This window comes from Chinchilla lanigera, unplaced genomic scaffold (assembly GCF_000276665.1).
Source record: "Chinchilla lanigera isolate Chin_1 unplaced genomic scaffold, ChiLan1.0 scaffold00006, whole genome shotgun sequence".
Classification (NCBI taxonomy): domain Eukaryota; kingdom Metazoa; phylum Chordata; class Mammalia; order Rodentia; family Chinchillidae; genus Chinchilla; species Chinchilla lanigera.
This window is the reverse complement of record NW_004955407.1, coordinates 32,624,623-32,638,564: the sequence shown is the minus strand read 5'-3', so window position 1 is coordinate 32,638,564 and position 13,942 is coordinate 32,624,623. Positions and strand designations below refer to the sequence as shown.

Below are 13,942 nucleotides of genomic sequence, written 5' to 3'. Positions count from 1 at the left end.
TCCCCGCAGCCGGCCCGCGCCCCACCCGAGAGGCCCGGCTCGCGAGCTCGGCAGGGAGGGATCAGGACGAGGAAGGCGGCCTCCAGCTAAATAAATACACGGACACTCCAACTCGGGGTTCAGTCGAGGGGGTGAGGTTGCGCGTGGTAGTTATTTTTCTTTCTGCCATTCAGTATCCCTCCTATTTTCTCCACGGAAGGGTCAAGTCCTCTCTGTTGTCCTCTCCCTGCCTAGGAGGTGAGTTAGTTAAAGCACCCAGCCGCACGCGCAGTTGGAGGGGCTCTCTAGCCTTCCCCCGGGGAAAACAACACAAAACCAGGTCATTCATCTCGAAGTGACTTGCTTCTTTCTGAGGCTGCAGAGAAAGATTTAATTTCCTCTTTCTAAACTCGCACAGTGACGAGGTTGGAAATTCCAGGTGTGTGTGTGTGTGTGTGTGTGTGTGTGTGTGTGTGTGTGGAGCGGGGTTGGGAGGGATGGCTGTGCTCAAGGCAATGCTGGAACGCGCCTGATGAACACGCGCCCAAGGGCGCCACGCCCGCAGCCCACAGGACAGTTAGGGGGAGCAGGTGCAATCCCAAGGTGCCAGCAGAGCCATGATCTGTGTCTCTCTCTCTCTCTCTCTCTCTCTCTCTCTCTCTCTCTCTCTCTCTCACACACACACACACACACACACAGAGCAATGTAAAATGACTCTGAAGACCACACCAAATTTGTATGAAAAAGTATTCTTGTATTACCAATATGCAAACGCTAACCATTATACAAAAATATTTAAAAACAAGCGCTCACACGTACAGCCACAGAAAATTTATCTCAAAGGATCATCCTGGAGATTTTCAAAACACGATAGATGCAGGGGACAGAGGAAGTACACCAATCATCTATTCAAGGTCCTTACAGTAAGACTGGTATAACTGATGTTTCTCCCTTTTTGAATTTCCTTCTTTATTCCCCCGCCCAGGTATGTTGCGGGGGTTTCTGAGAAACCAGCTCTTCGAGTGAGGGAGGGAGAGAGGAGGATCCTATCCTACACCTTTCATCCACTGGGGGAGCCTAGTCGCCCGGTAATACTTCTAAGTATTCCCATATATTTTCTCCTACTTCTCCAAGCTTCATAGGATCTTGGTAACTGCCCCGTGCAATACCCTTATTTCAAGAACGAAGAAGCCGAGACTCAGAGAGGTTAAGCCAAGACACCCAGGGTCACACAGCAGAATGTCAGCAGTTCACATACTGTTTGGTACACCATGTTCTACAACCTCGCTTCTTCCTCCAGATTCACAGCAGCTGTATTTCCAAATAGGGGATGTGGAACCAGCACACATAACACTTAAAACTGCCAAGTGTGATCTTGTAAGACTTACTGCAAATATAGCACTGAGATTTTATCCCTATCACCTGCCTGATCCTAGTTATTAATGCATGTGTGTTTTTCTTAAACTAGGGAGCACGGGATAAATGGCTGTGCCTGGAGTTCTGAGAGGGAAGAGCCAACATAACACCTGAGAGGGATACTTTGCTGCCCTGGGCTTGTTTCTTATGCATCTGCCTCCTCTCCGGCATGCTTAAAGGCTCACTCCCACAGCCTCTGGGGAAAAGGGGTCTCCGTTTGCTAAACACCGCCCGCAGCTCCTGAGTGTTTACCTCTTCTTTCCCTCCTTGCATCCTGGCTCAATTTAAGTATTTCTCAAAGCACCTTTGAAAACCCAACAGGGCCTTTACCCGGGGAAACCAGATGTACAAACAGACACACATCAGCATTACGGGAGTGGAAGGGACAGGCTCCTTCAAAGTGTGTCACTCTGAACTTGTAAACAGTGCAGCGATGCTATGTTCCCCATAGTGGGAATTTGCATAGATGAAGTCACCCGGAGAACTGGGCACTCCATAGTTTCCTACTCCGTTCCTCCCTGGACACTTGCAGACCACAAGGCTGCAGATTAGGGCTCAAGGAGAGAATCCTGTAGGTGTTTCCCGGTTCAGGTTAATGAAGTACTTAGGAGTCATCTCATGATATAACCATCCCTGACATCATCGTCCGCATCAGAACCACTGGTGTCACTTTTATCAGAGAGGTCATCTCCGGTCCACAGGCACTCGGGAGGGAGGCTGGGGAAGAGCACCTGTAGCTTTTCCCCACCTGCCACCAGAAGGCTCGATTGTGTCTCCTGGGGGTCCTCTTCTAGGTCGACTGTATCTCCTGGAGGAGGTAACACCAGCATGGCTTCTTCGGAGTCTTCTGGGTCATCATGGAGAACTCTCAGGAACACGGAATTTAAATTCACATTGAAGGTAATTTTGTCCCCAGACCCCCCAGTGGAGTTGCTGTCACTGTCCCCGGGACAGGGGTCCTGGAGCGGGCCTTTGGTCCTCTCACAGGGCTCACTTGTGCGTTCCCTCTGCCCTGGGCTGGGCCCTAGTGCTGCAGGAGGCCGGGGCCGGGGCTGGGGCTGGGGCTGTGTCTCCTCTTCAGGCTCCTCAGATGACTCATTGGCTGAGTCTTCCAGATGGGAGGCCTGGGAGGTGGCTGAGGAGGTAGGCATCTGGCTCAGAAGCCGGCCGGTCAGGCCATGTATGGTGTAACCACCCCCACTTATTCTGAGGGGCGCCTCATCTTCACTGTCACTCTCATCATCATCATCATCATCATTAGAATCCTGCACTTTCTTCTTTCTGTTGATGGAAATGACCTCCACTGTATTCACTTCTTCTAACAGTGGCACTTCAGGAACTCTCTGGGTTATAAAGTTTCGAAAAATCTGTTGGGGCGGGGGGGGGAGGGAGAAAGGGAGAGTGTATCACTTGTGTTTGCTCTTTATTCTTCACATAATAAAACTTTGTATTCATTGCACAGTGATGTGCATGGTGATTATGATAACAAAAATAGTAATACAAGAGCTGACAGCTACATGGTGCTGACTAGTTGACAAGCATTGCCCTTAGCACCTCACACCTACAGCTGGCCTCCAAACCCCCAGATGCTGGAGTCCTCTATAGATAATATCACAAGGTTGGCATAGTATCTGTGCACATCCTCCCCTCTATAGCCCAAGCTTTCCAATTTGACACAGCTTCTCTTCCCTTACTCTATCAAGACCCAGCCTTGGGGGCCAATTTTTCTACCAGGTTATTCATCTTTTTTCTTATGAGTCACAGAAGTCCCTTATATAACTACATAACTTGTACACTGATCATTTACTTTCATACATGTATTTTCCCCAGTCTGTGGTTTATCACATTATTCTCTTTATGATGACATTTGATGAAAAGAAATTCCAAATTTTTAAGGTAAGAAGAGTTACCAATTCCTGTATGGTTTTTGGTTTTTGTGTCTGAGAGCCTTCCTTTCCCTCAAGCCATACAGAATGGGTTATACAGGGGCTGGGGATTTAGCTCAGCGGCAAAGCGCCTGCCTGGCAAGCGCAAGGTCGTGAGTTCGGTTCCCGGTACCGGAGAAAAACCAAAAAAAAAACAAAAAAAAAACAAAAAAACAAAACAGAATGGGTTATACAGATGCTCCTCGACTTATGGTGGAGATATGTCCCAATAAATGTATAGTAAGTTGAAAATACTATGAATTAAAAAGTCACTTAATGCACCTGCCTAGAACATTATAGCTTAGCCTAAACTACCTTAAACATGCTCAGGATATTACATCATCCTATATTTGGGCAAAGTTATCTAACACACATTGAATAATAATTGCATTGGGTGCAATGCATTGAATATCTCACATAATTCAAAATTTAAAGTGTGGTTTCCACTAAATGCATGATATTTTCACACTATTGTAGAGTTAAAGAATTGTAAGTAGAACCATTGTTGAGGGCCATCTGTGTTGCCTTCTAAAATTTTAAAGTTCTGCCTTTCACATTATAATCCTTAATTTACCTAAAACTGGCTTTCATGCATGGTGTGAGGTAGGGGTCCTCTGCCATTTCCCTCAATATATACAACATACAACATTTACTGACTAGCTCATCTTTTTTCCCACCAATTTGCAAGACTCACTGTCATGAACCATGTTTTTATGCATGTGATTCTTTATCTAGGCTTTCCATTTGACAAGGTTTTTGTGAATGCTTTTCAATAAGATTTGATAGTTTTCCCCACACTGAGCTTGTATGTCATGTTAGACTTTTTTCTTATATGCTTTAAAAATATTTTTTGTTACTATTGTATTTTTTTTTTTACTATTATAAATAGTATTCAGTTTACATAAAATTCAAAACCAGGCAAAACTAACCTCTGATGTTAGTAATCAGGACAGTAGTTACCCTTAGAGAGTGTTCATGCTTGAAAGGTGCAGAGGACAGAATTTTGGAGGAGCTAGCCATGTTCTATTCATCAAGACATGAGTTAGACATGCTCTAGTCATCAAGACAAGGTTGTGGAGACTCACACCTAGGATTTATATACTTTGTTTCTTGGAAGTTGAAGAGCAGTTTCATGCTTACTTTCTAATTGAATGCTGCTGATTTTTTATGGAATGACCCTGCTAATCGTATCAATCCCAGTAATTTATCTCTAGAGTTCTGTGAATTCTTTCTTTACACAACTGTCTCAGCAATAAATAATCATTGTCTCTGCTTCCCCTCAAACTTTAAGCTCCTTGAGGGCCAGGTTTTTGTTTGTTTTGTTTACTTCTATATCCCTAACACCTAGATCATGTTGACACATACTAGATGCTCAACAGGTATCTGTTAAATTAAAAAGAGAAAATAAGTCACTTAAAAATTTTAACACCTAGTCTTGATTAAAAACATACATAAACACACTAGCCTAGACTGTCCTAGTTTCCTCTTCCTAGAGTTTTTAAATGCAGGGAAATATTTTTTAATGGAGAAATACTAAGCAGACACACAATGACAACACAGTAAGATAAGCACAGCTGGGGATGGATATTTAATTATATGGTTGTTGGAAAATTAGAATAAGGTGGATGAGTTCAGACATAAAAACTAAAGTATTTCTGAATAAGCTATGAAAGTGATACACAAAAGGAACACAGTAGGGTAGGGAAAATGATAATTGATGGTGAAAGTAGTTCAGTCAAAAGACAGAAGAGTTTTAGAAAGATGTGAGACCAGTATCAGACTCTTGTAAAAGCTTTGGCCAGCAACACAAAGAAGAAAGGAAAACAAGAAAATGACTGTTATTGTTAATAATGAAAATAACACAAATAAGAGCAACTAGGGAGAGTTGTTATATGAACAAAGTAGTAAAAATGATTCACCAATGTCATTGACGCTTTGCAGAGGTATATGCATCACTGCTGGCATTATAAACCATTTATAGTATGGTTCTATAAGATACATCATGTTGTATATATGTTACAGTGAAGTAACCAAAATAAAAAGATAACATATAAAAATTTCTACTGTACTATTCATAATGGCAAAAAGAAAGAAGGAACAGGGCTGGGGATTTAGCTCAGCAGCAAAAGCGCCTGCCTGGCAAGCGCTAGGTCGTGAGTTCGGTTCCCGGTACCGGAGAAAAACAAAAAAAAACAAAAAACAAAACAAAACAAAAAAAAAAAGGATGCTTAGTTCAAAGTGGCGAAATAAAAAAGAAATCAATCCAAATGTCTTATAGCTGGGGAATGGTTAAATCATACATTAATAATAATGAAATTCTATGTAACCATTAGAAACAATATGAACAAAGAATAAAGAGAAAACATAAAACACACAGATACATTTATAACTGAAAATATGTTTTCGCGAATGGAAAGGAAGCCAGCCTAAAAAAACTCTGGGGCTTTCCTAACATGAAATTCTCTTCTGTGAAAACATTTGTGTACAAATCTGTAAAGTATATAATAAAAATTTCAAAGTTAAAATTAAAAAAAATAAAGTTTTAAAAAACTACATACCAAGACTTTGGGAAAATTAGTGTGTAAGCATACACATCCAATCTGTCTCAGTGTTAAGATGACGCCTATGGCCACTGATATAAAAATAATAGCGAGTGCTACTATTTTTACAGATTCTGATGTCCCTGTTGATGAGAAAATAAATTAATTTATTTCAAAAGAAATCCCGTAAGCCACCACAGGTAGGAATAAATGCACATTGCTTTGGTGTTACAAAGTGATATTGTGCAAATACAAATTTGGGGGGGAAAAAGCAGTTTTAGGCATCTGTATGTTCTTGGCCACGGTCACTCACATTCGGCTCAGAAAAAGCTGTTTTCTTATTTCTTTAGAGCACAGTTGATATGTCAGTGATTCTGGCGCCCAACGAGGGGCCCCAGAGATGAACCACTTCACAGGGCCAGTCACCCTAACAGGCACCAGGTACCAGCACCAGCCCTGTGTGTCCACTGACTGGATCTCCTCCTTGGGTGGACACCGGGGAGTCCTTCCTGGAGCCCAGAGCCTGCCTTGGGATTGAGCTAGTTTATCTGGACATCCCCTGTTGTTGCAGAACCTTTGTCAGAGCACTTGCTTCCTGGCACTTACTCTTTCTTCCCTCCGCTCCTCCAGCATCTAAATTTGCCTCTTTGTTTCTTTCTCCTGAGCACTGCAGTCTTACCCCTTGCATTATTTTTTATTTATTCATTTTTTAACTATTGCCCTTTTAATATAGAAGTTCTGTGAGCACCTGCTCAGAAGGCCCCAAAGGTCGGAGGTATTCTCCCCAACCCAACAGAGTGATGGGGTCAGGGTGGAACTCCCTAGGATGTGTCACGGCCTCACAGGGAAGCCCCAAATTAACGTACCTCCTTGTTCCTGAGCCAGAAAGACCTTTATTGGCTCGTCCAGGAAGACACACATAAGGAGCCATCACCCAGTGCCCTGAGCCTCCTCAGGTATGTTCTACAAATGTGCAGGATGGCTGGGACATGGTGAGGGGACCTGGCCTTGGGGTCAAAAGTCTTGGAAAACACCTCCATATGCAATATGAAAACTGACCCAAAACACAAGTCCTATCGTTTAATGCAGGAAGTTGCAATTTTTGGGAGAGGAGGTACCTCCACTAAAAAAATGTAAAGAATAACCGAACCAAGCCAAACCAAATACAGTTTTATATTGCTAAAGACTAAACAGAAAAATACAGAGCTGCCTCCATTCATAAACTTAATTCTGGTCACAATTCTGGTCACAAACTGAATTGGATGAGAACCGAATCAAATTCAATGGTTAGGTTCACTGTTGACCTTATGGGGAAATTTGATTCAGTTGTTGTCCAATTCGGTCTGTGACCAGACATAATGGAAAGAATTAAGTTTGTGAACGGAGGCACCCCTGTATATTTAGACTGCAAAGTGAAACATTTTCAGTTTATATTCTATAATGTAGTACAGTAGCCACTGGCTATAGTTGTTTAAATTTAAATGATCAAAATGAAACAGAATTAGAAGCCAGTTTCTCCATCCCAGTAGCTGTATCTCAAATGTCCATGTGAAGCTCATATTAGCTTGTGCTGCAGGAAGGAAGGTGTGGAGAAGGAAAAGCTTATCTGAAAAGAGAAGGCCATTCAAAGGCTGGCCTTAGCCACATCAGGAACCAAAATCTGGGCTCAGCTTTTTAAGCCCTGTATCTCTCGGGTCCTCCATCCTTCAGATCTACACTGTTACTATTTTTCCTTTGCTCAGTTCACAACTATTCTACCATGCTAGGCCCACTCCTACCTCAGGGCCTTTGCACTTGCTGGATCCTCTCTCTAGAACCCCTGATATATCCGCAAGACTTTGCACTTGCTGGATCCTCTCTCTAGAACCCCTGATATATCCGCAAGACTCTCTCTCTCTCTCTCTCTCTCTCTCTCTCTCTCCTGTATTCATTTCCCATTGTCTTGGTATTAAATAATGACAAAGGCAGTGGCACAAAACAACACAAATCTATTCTTCCTGAATTCTGGAGGTCAGAAGTCCAAAATGGTTTTCACTAAGACAAAATCAATGTGTTGGCAGGTTGCATTTCTTCTGGAAGCTGCAGGGGACAAAGTCCACTTCCTCACCTTTCCACCTTTAGAGGCCTCTTTCATTCCTGGGCTCATGGCCTTTCTGTCATCCTCAAAGCCAGTTTAATAGCCTCTCCCAGTCCCCCGACCTCTGCTTCTGCTGTCACTGCTTTTTCTCTGACTCTTGAGTCCTTGTTCTTACTCCCTTGAGCCTTATTTGTATAATAACATCTACCAAGTCTCTTGGCCACATTCACATACCCAGGATGGGTGACCATCCCTCCACCTACCACACCTCCCTTGGGTCTTCATTTGAACGCCACCTCTCTGGAAATGCTTCTGTGGCCATCAGTGATCCTGCCCATGTCCCCTTGACCACTCAGTGAGTGACCCCCATGCTACTGTGCACATGTGTGACACATCTGAGCTGCTCCTTCTTAAGGTATTGCCCTGAGCCAGAGCAGGGCTGCTCACCCGGGGCTACGCCACACAGCACCACTAACGGACTGATGACCCAGTTCATGCTCCAGAGACTCTCCAGTACTCAGGCTCTGCCGAGATGCTTCATTTCTCCCTTCCTGCTCTGCTTTGTTCCGTTATTCCTCACTCACCGTGATGTCCCCCACCACAATGAAACCACACTTGAACAAGGATCCCCATCCTAGGTTGTGCTTTCAGGGAATGTGAACCAAGATAGGGCCCTATTTAAAACAGGGGACCCATCCGTGCCAGCTGACCATCCTTCCCTTCCTGCTTCACTTTTCTCCCTAGTGTTTATGGGCGCTTCACATACTATGGATAGTGATTGTGAAACCTTATTATTCCAGCTCCTACTGCAAAGCAGGTGCCACAGAGTCGGAGATCTTTTTCTCTTTTTTTCACTGCCACATTCCCAGTATCCAGAGGGGACTCTGGCTTACAATACAGCCCTTTGTTAGATGAATGAACAGACCTTTTCCCTGGAGGCTTACTAAAGAGACAACCAGTTGGTTTTAGGGCCTCAAGGGGAAGGCATTTGGCCAGATCTTTAAGATAAGATCCCTGCCACCCCTAATTAGTTTGCCTTGAGACTGCAGTGCTTACTGCTGAGTCTACATTAACGCTGGCTTCCAGCTGATGGCCCTGCTGTCCACTCAGCATCACAGCTGTCTGGATCTAGAGTCTGACCAGGGGTAGTTTAGAAGTCAAGGAGGCAGTGAGAGATCCATGTCATCTCAACTGTTTGGCTTCTGGGTTTCAGACAGGAAGATCCCTCATGGTGGGGGATACGTGCACTGGAACGATCTTGGGTAATGACAGAAGAATGGAGCTAACTTAATATGCTAAACAGTGTACAAGCCAAGTAAAGACAGGCTGATCTGACACCACGCTCTTGCTCAGCTGTGCCTTTGCAGGCGGGTCAGAAATGCACAGGTACAAAAGATATCCACGTAATGCACGTCCACTTCCAAAGGACTGTCAACCACCCAGGGAGCAACTCTGTGTGTCAGGAGACCCTCACCTGCCCGTTTTGTTCCTGACTGGTGCTTTTATTGTATGGAGGAATGTTGTTTGTTCCGAGGATCATTACATAACACAAAATTTGCATGTGTCAGGTCTTTGTCATCGGCTCAAGGCACAGAGCTGCAGAAACCCATGGAATTTCCCCATGAACAGCAGTGTCCTCTTCTAGTTCTCAAGCCCTCTATGGGAATTATTATGGGTGGAATGTCCCCGCCAGAACTTTAATTGCCAGTGTGACAGTACTGACAGGCAGGGCTTTAAGAGGTGTTGGGGATGCAGAGGCTCTGCTCTCGTGACAGTATTAATGCCATTCCTGTGGGAATGCCTTTGACATCGTGGAGGTGGCTTTGTTGTAAAAACTCTCCACCTCCTGCTCTCAACAGGTAACACCTCTACCATGCTATGACACAGTAAGAAAACCTTTCCATCTTGGACTCGCCAGCTTCCAGAACAGTTAGCAAGAAATCTCTGTTCTCTGTAACTTACTGAGTCTCAGGTATTGTGTTATGGCTGCAGAAAATGGACTTAGAGACCGTAGAGTTGATGGTAAGGGTGTGACTCCTGGGGGCAAAATGCAGCTCAGTGGCTTCAGGATGAGGGCAGACCACAGGATCTGAGGGGTCTGATTCTTGGTAGTAGTGCAAGAGAGGAAGTGAACTGTTCGACATGTACTTCGAGTCAGAACTGGTGTTGGAACCTAACTATGTTAATTTATATGGGTTTATGTTTTTGTAAGTGCTATAGGCATAAGGATTCTATATACAATTTTAGGTTTCCCCTATTTAATCAGTATCATAAAGACACCTTAAGCAAAAGGCTTGACATACTTTTCCTTTAGAATCAGTGTGTGCGTCACTGGGCTTTGAGGGTCACCGAGGATAAAGTCACACTACGCTGTGGCTCTAGCTAATGCTAAGCATCATTGGTCCAGGTACAGTCTGGGGCTGTTCACTGAATCCACAAATAACTATATCACTCAAAAGTCCTTTCCTTATACATCTGACCTTATTTTCACTCTGGTCGATCAGAATATTAAAGAGACTTCCATTGCAGTGGGGAAACTCAGAAGGCCTTCTTTGAGGAGACTTTCCTTTTTGCTAAAATAGTCGCGATCCAGGTGCTTCCCCCGACAGTAATGGGCAGAGAAAGCCCCTAAGCTTGCAGGTTCTCACTGCACATTTCTGCAACTGTATTACTGTTCTGGTGTCTTTGCAAGAGTTGGGCTTTCTGCCTTCCTCAGTGACTGACTCATCTACACTGCCAAAGTTCCCTTTCTTCTCCAAGCTAGGGCCCCAGCTCCTGCCAGCCAGGCCAGATCTAAGAACAAGAGCCAACCTCAGATTTCAAAATCCTTCACCTTCAGTGCCTCTGCATGCAGTAGCTTCAAACAACTGTGCACCCTCCAGTGACTGGCTTGAAGAATGGCCAACCTAGAGGCACACGGCTCTGCATTTAATCCTGATTCCTCAAAATAAAAGTGTTTCCACTTCAAAAAGGCATCTTGACCTTACAAGGGTAGATAACTGGATCATCCTTATGGCAGGACAACATAGCTGTAAGCACCGGCTGGTGACCAGCGGAAAACATCTCTGGGATGTGCCTTTACTAGAAGGAACACCTTTAGGGTACCAGGAATTTCAGTTGTTTTCTTTTAATAGGTTTTTATGTCAGTGAGTAAAAATATGAATTTTTAAAAGGTGAATTTTAAGAAATTAACATACCTGATACTTGGCCAGCCTGAAGGAGGATGCATTTTAAGGGAGGTTTTATTACTGTGGTTGAACTTTTGGACTCAAAATAAACAGACACACAGTAGTTTGTGTTTGGAATTAAGTTGTTAAGGACATAACTGAAATTTCCACTGAAGCTTCCATTTATATTGGGTTCATGCTGAAAAAAGAAAAAGCAAAAGTAAGACTATAGTAAGAATTTCATTTAGAGGCAGGCTGTAAGAAACTCTTTTGGATTCTGTCTTCAAATCCTAAACAAGGTTAGAGAGGACAGAGGTGTGACAAGGAAAAAGGTTTATAAATTGCTTGGGCCAGCCAGTTTATCACAAGACTACATGTGCTTATACACACATACATACACCTATCTTAAAACCATGGAGTCTCGTCTAGCAAATTCACTTTGTATATGTTTATTTATTTATTTATTTATTTATTTTGGTTTTTCTCTGGTACCGGGAACCGAACTCATGACCTTGCGCTTGCCAGGCAGGCGCTTTGCTGCTGAGCTAAATCCCCAGCCCCTCACTTTATATATGAAGAACAAAAGTCCCAAGAAGAACAAAGCTCTCTATGATGTCACTTTTTACAAAATCATCTTCTCTCATTGACAACATGGGTCTAGTTTACACTTCAGAAAGGACTTCCCTGTACACTGACTCCTTTAATTTTCAAAACCATTGTTCCAGTTTAGATGGAAAATGTCTCCAAAAGTCTTATGTGTTCAAGGATGATAGATCTCGGGAAGAGCCTGAATTATACTGGCTCTAACTTCATTGAGTGGATTAACCTCGTGATGAGTTTCCTAGCTGAACGGGTTTATTTGGAGGTAGTATCTAAGGGAATGGAGCAGGTTGAAGTGTATATTTTGTCTCCAGCATCTTCCTCTTGGGTTGTTTCTCACTGTTCCCTGGCTGCCACAGGGTGAGCATCTTTCCTTGGCCATATCCTTCCACCCTGGTATTTCTGCCTCACCATGGGCCTAATGTCATGGAGCCAGTTTACCATTAATTGAAATTATCAGTCCAAATCAACCTCTCCTCCTTTAAGGTGTTTTGCTCAGGTATTCTGCCACAGCAACACAAAGCTGACTAACACAACCATCTAGGCATTATCTCCATTCTACGGATGAGGAAACTTCAGGTCAAAGTGCCCAAGGAATTTGTCCAAGATCACAGAGCTTGTGGGAAGTGGGACAGAGGCTGATGTCTAAGACATAGTGCCTCTCCTTCCCCCTGTAATTCTGTTACATTTCAAGAAACACAAAGATAAACCTGGGCGCAGTGGCAGAGGCTTATAATGTCAACACTTAGGGAGGCTGAGGCAGGAGGATCGCAAGATCAAGTTCTGTCGCGGTAATTTAGCAAGACCCTGTCTCAGATAAAAAATGAAAAAGCTGGGGATGTAGCTCATTGGTAGAACATCACTTTGTTAAATCTCCAGTACTAAAACAAAGTTTGACGACAGCAATTTAAAAAAGAAACCCTATGTTTTATAGTTTCCAAAATATATTTTAGTAGCAATTTTAGAGTAAGATTTCTAGCAGTTCAAACGCAGCCTTGGGGAATCCTGTGTTTCTACAAGTTTCTGTCTGGAAGGAGGGGGAGTTATTAAACAAACAGAGTTGCAAGCCAACAGAGGAAAAGGTCATGCATGGAAATAAGCCATGATAGGAGAAGGGGACAGGATGGGCTCCCGAGTGGCAGGAAGGCTCTCCCCTTGGATGGAAGACCCAGTGTGGCAGAGGGTAGAACAGCGGGGCTCTGCAGGATGTTGAGCAAGACTGCAAGGCTGACTTCCTGTTTCACAGACCTGATGGAAGCTCCCACCCCACAGTTCCCTGCAAGGGTTCACATGCTGAACTTTAATCACTAGTGCAAGGTATAAAGGGCTGAAATTTGATTGACTACTGCAGGGCCTCGGAAGGGTGATTAGACGAGGTCATCAGGGTGCAGCCCCCATGACTGAACCCCGGTGGCTCTAGAAGAACAGTCTGAAAGAGAGCAGAAGAGACACACTGGTCCCTGGCTGTCACCATGTGATGCTATGTGCCGCACTGAGACTGACAGCAAGGAGGTGATCGCCAGATACGGGACTGGACCTCGGACCTACAGAACCACGAGCCAAAATAAAGCTCTTCTTTAAAAAGTGTGTAGTCTTCGCTACTTTGTTATAGTAACAGGAAACAGACTAAGGCATACTGCCCCCTGAGCTCCCCAGGATTGAGACCTGGGCCTTTGCACTGAGCTACATTCTTGGCCCTCTATTTTTTTGAGACAAGGTCTCATAAAGTCACTAAGTTACCCAGGCTGGGCTTGAACTTACAGTCTTTCTGCCTTAACTTCCCAGAGTGCTGGGACTACAGTCATGTACCACCATGACTAGCCAAGACATACGTCTTTAGGTATCTGTGCTGCATACTCTGCTTCCTGCCCCGCACCTGGGAATGCAGCCCCTGCTCCCAGCCTAGGCCCCCTTCCATGTGCTCTCAAGATCCCACCCCTCTTCAGCTACTCTAGGACACAGCTCCAGGAACCCTCCCTGGAACATTCTCTCTGTAGGGAATATGCTGTCATTCTCTCTGTAGGGAATATGCTGTCATTCTCTCTGTAGGGAATATGCTGCCATAAAAAGTCCCTTTGTGACCCCGCCTTCCTCTCCAGCAAAAATTGTACACCCTTTCTTCCTTTAATTGAAAAGCTTCTTAGAAAAGATAAGCTCTCCAATTATTCTCCTTCCTTTCTTTCTTGAATCCACTCCAAAAGACCTCTGGCATATGACTCACCAAAGCAACTCATCTCA

The 13,942-nt window shown here is 44.1% G+C and overlaps 1 protein-coding gene across 3 annotated transcripts in view; it reads right to left on the bottom strand.

Annotated features, from left to right (window-relative positions):
* Nucleotides 1-712: 712 nt before the first annotated feature.
* The window catches only part of Ifnar2 (interferon (alpha, beta and omega) receptor 2), a 35,991-nt gene continuing 22,761 nt past the window's right edge, over nt 713-13,942 (bottom strand). For 2 of the 3 annotated variants that reach the window (XM_005375677.2, XM_005375676.2), the window contains 3 exons: nt 11,135-11,303; nt 5,879-6,003; nt 713-2,762 (listed from right to left, as the gene is read on the bottom strand). In XM_005375677.2, the coding sequence (XP_005375734.1) occupies nt 2,007-2,762; nt 5,879-6,003; nt 11,135-11,303 (1,050 nt within the window). In that variant the 3' untranslated portion in view covers nt 713-2,006. The remainder of the gene's footprint in view (nt 2,763-5,878; nt 6,004-11,134; nt 11,304-13,942) is intronic. The other variant, XM_013504240.1, reaches the window with a different exon arrangement.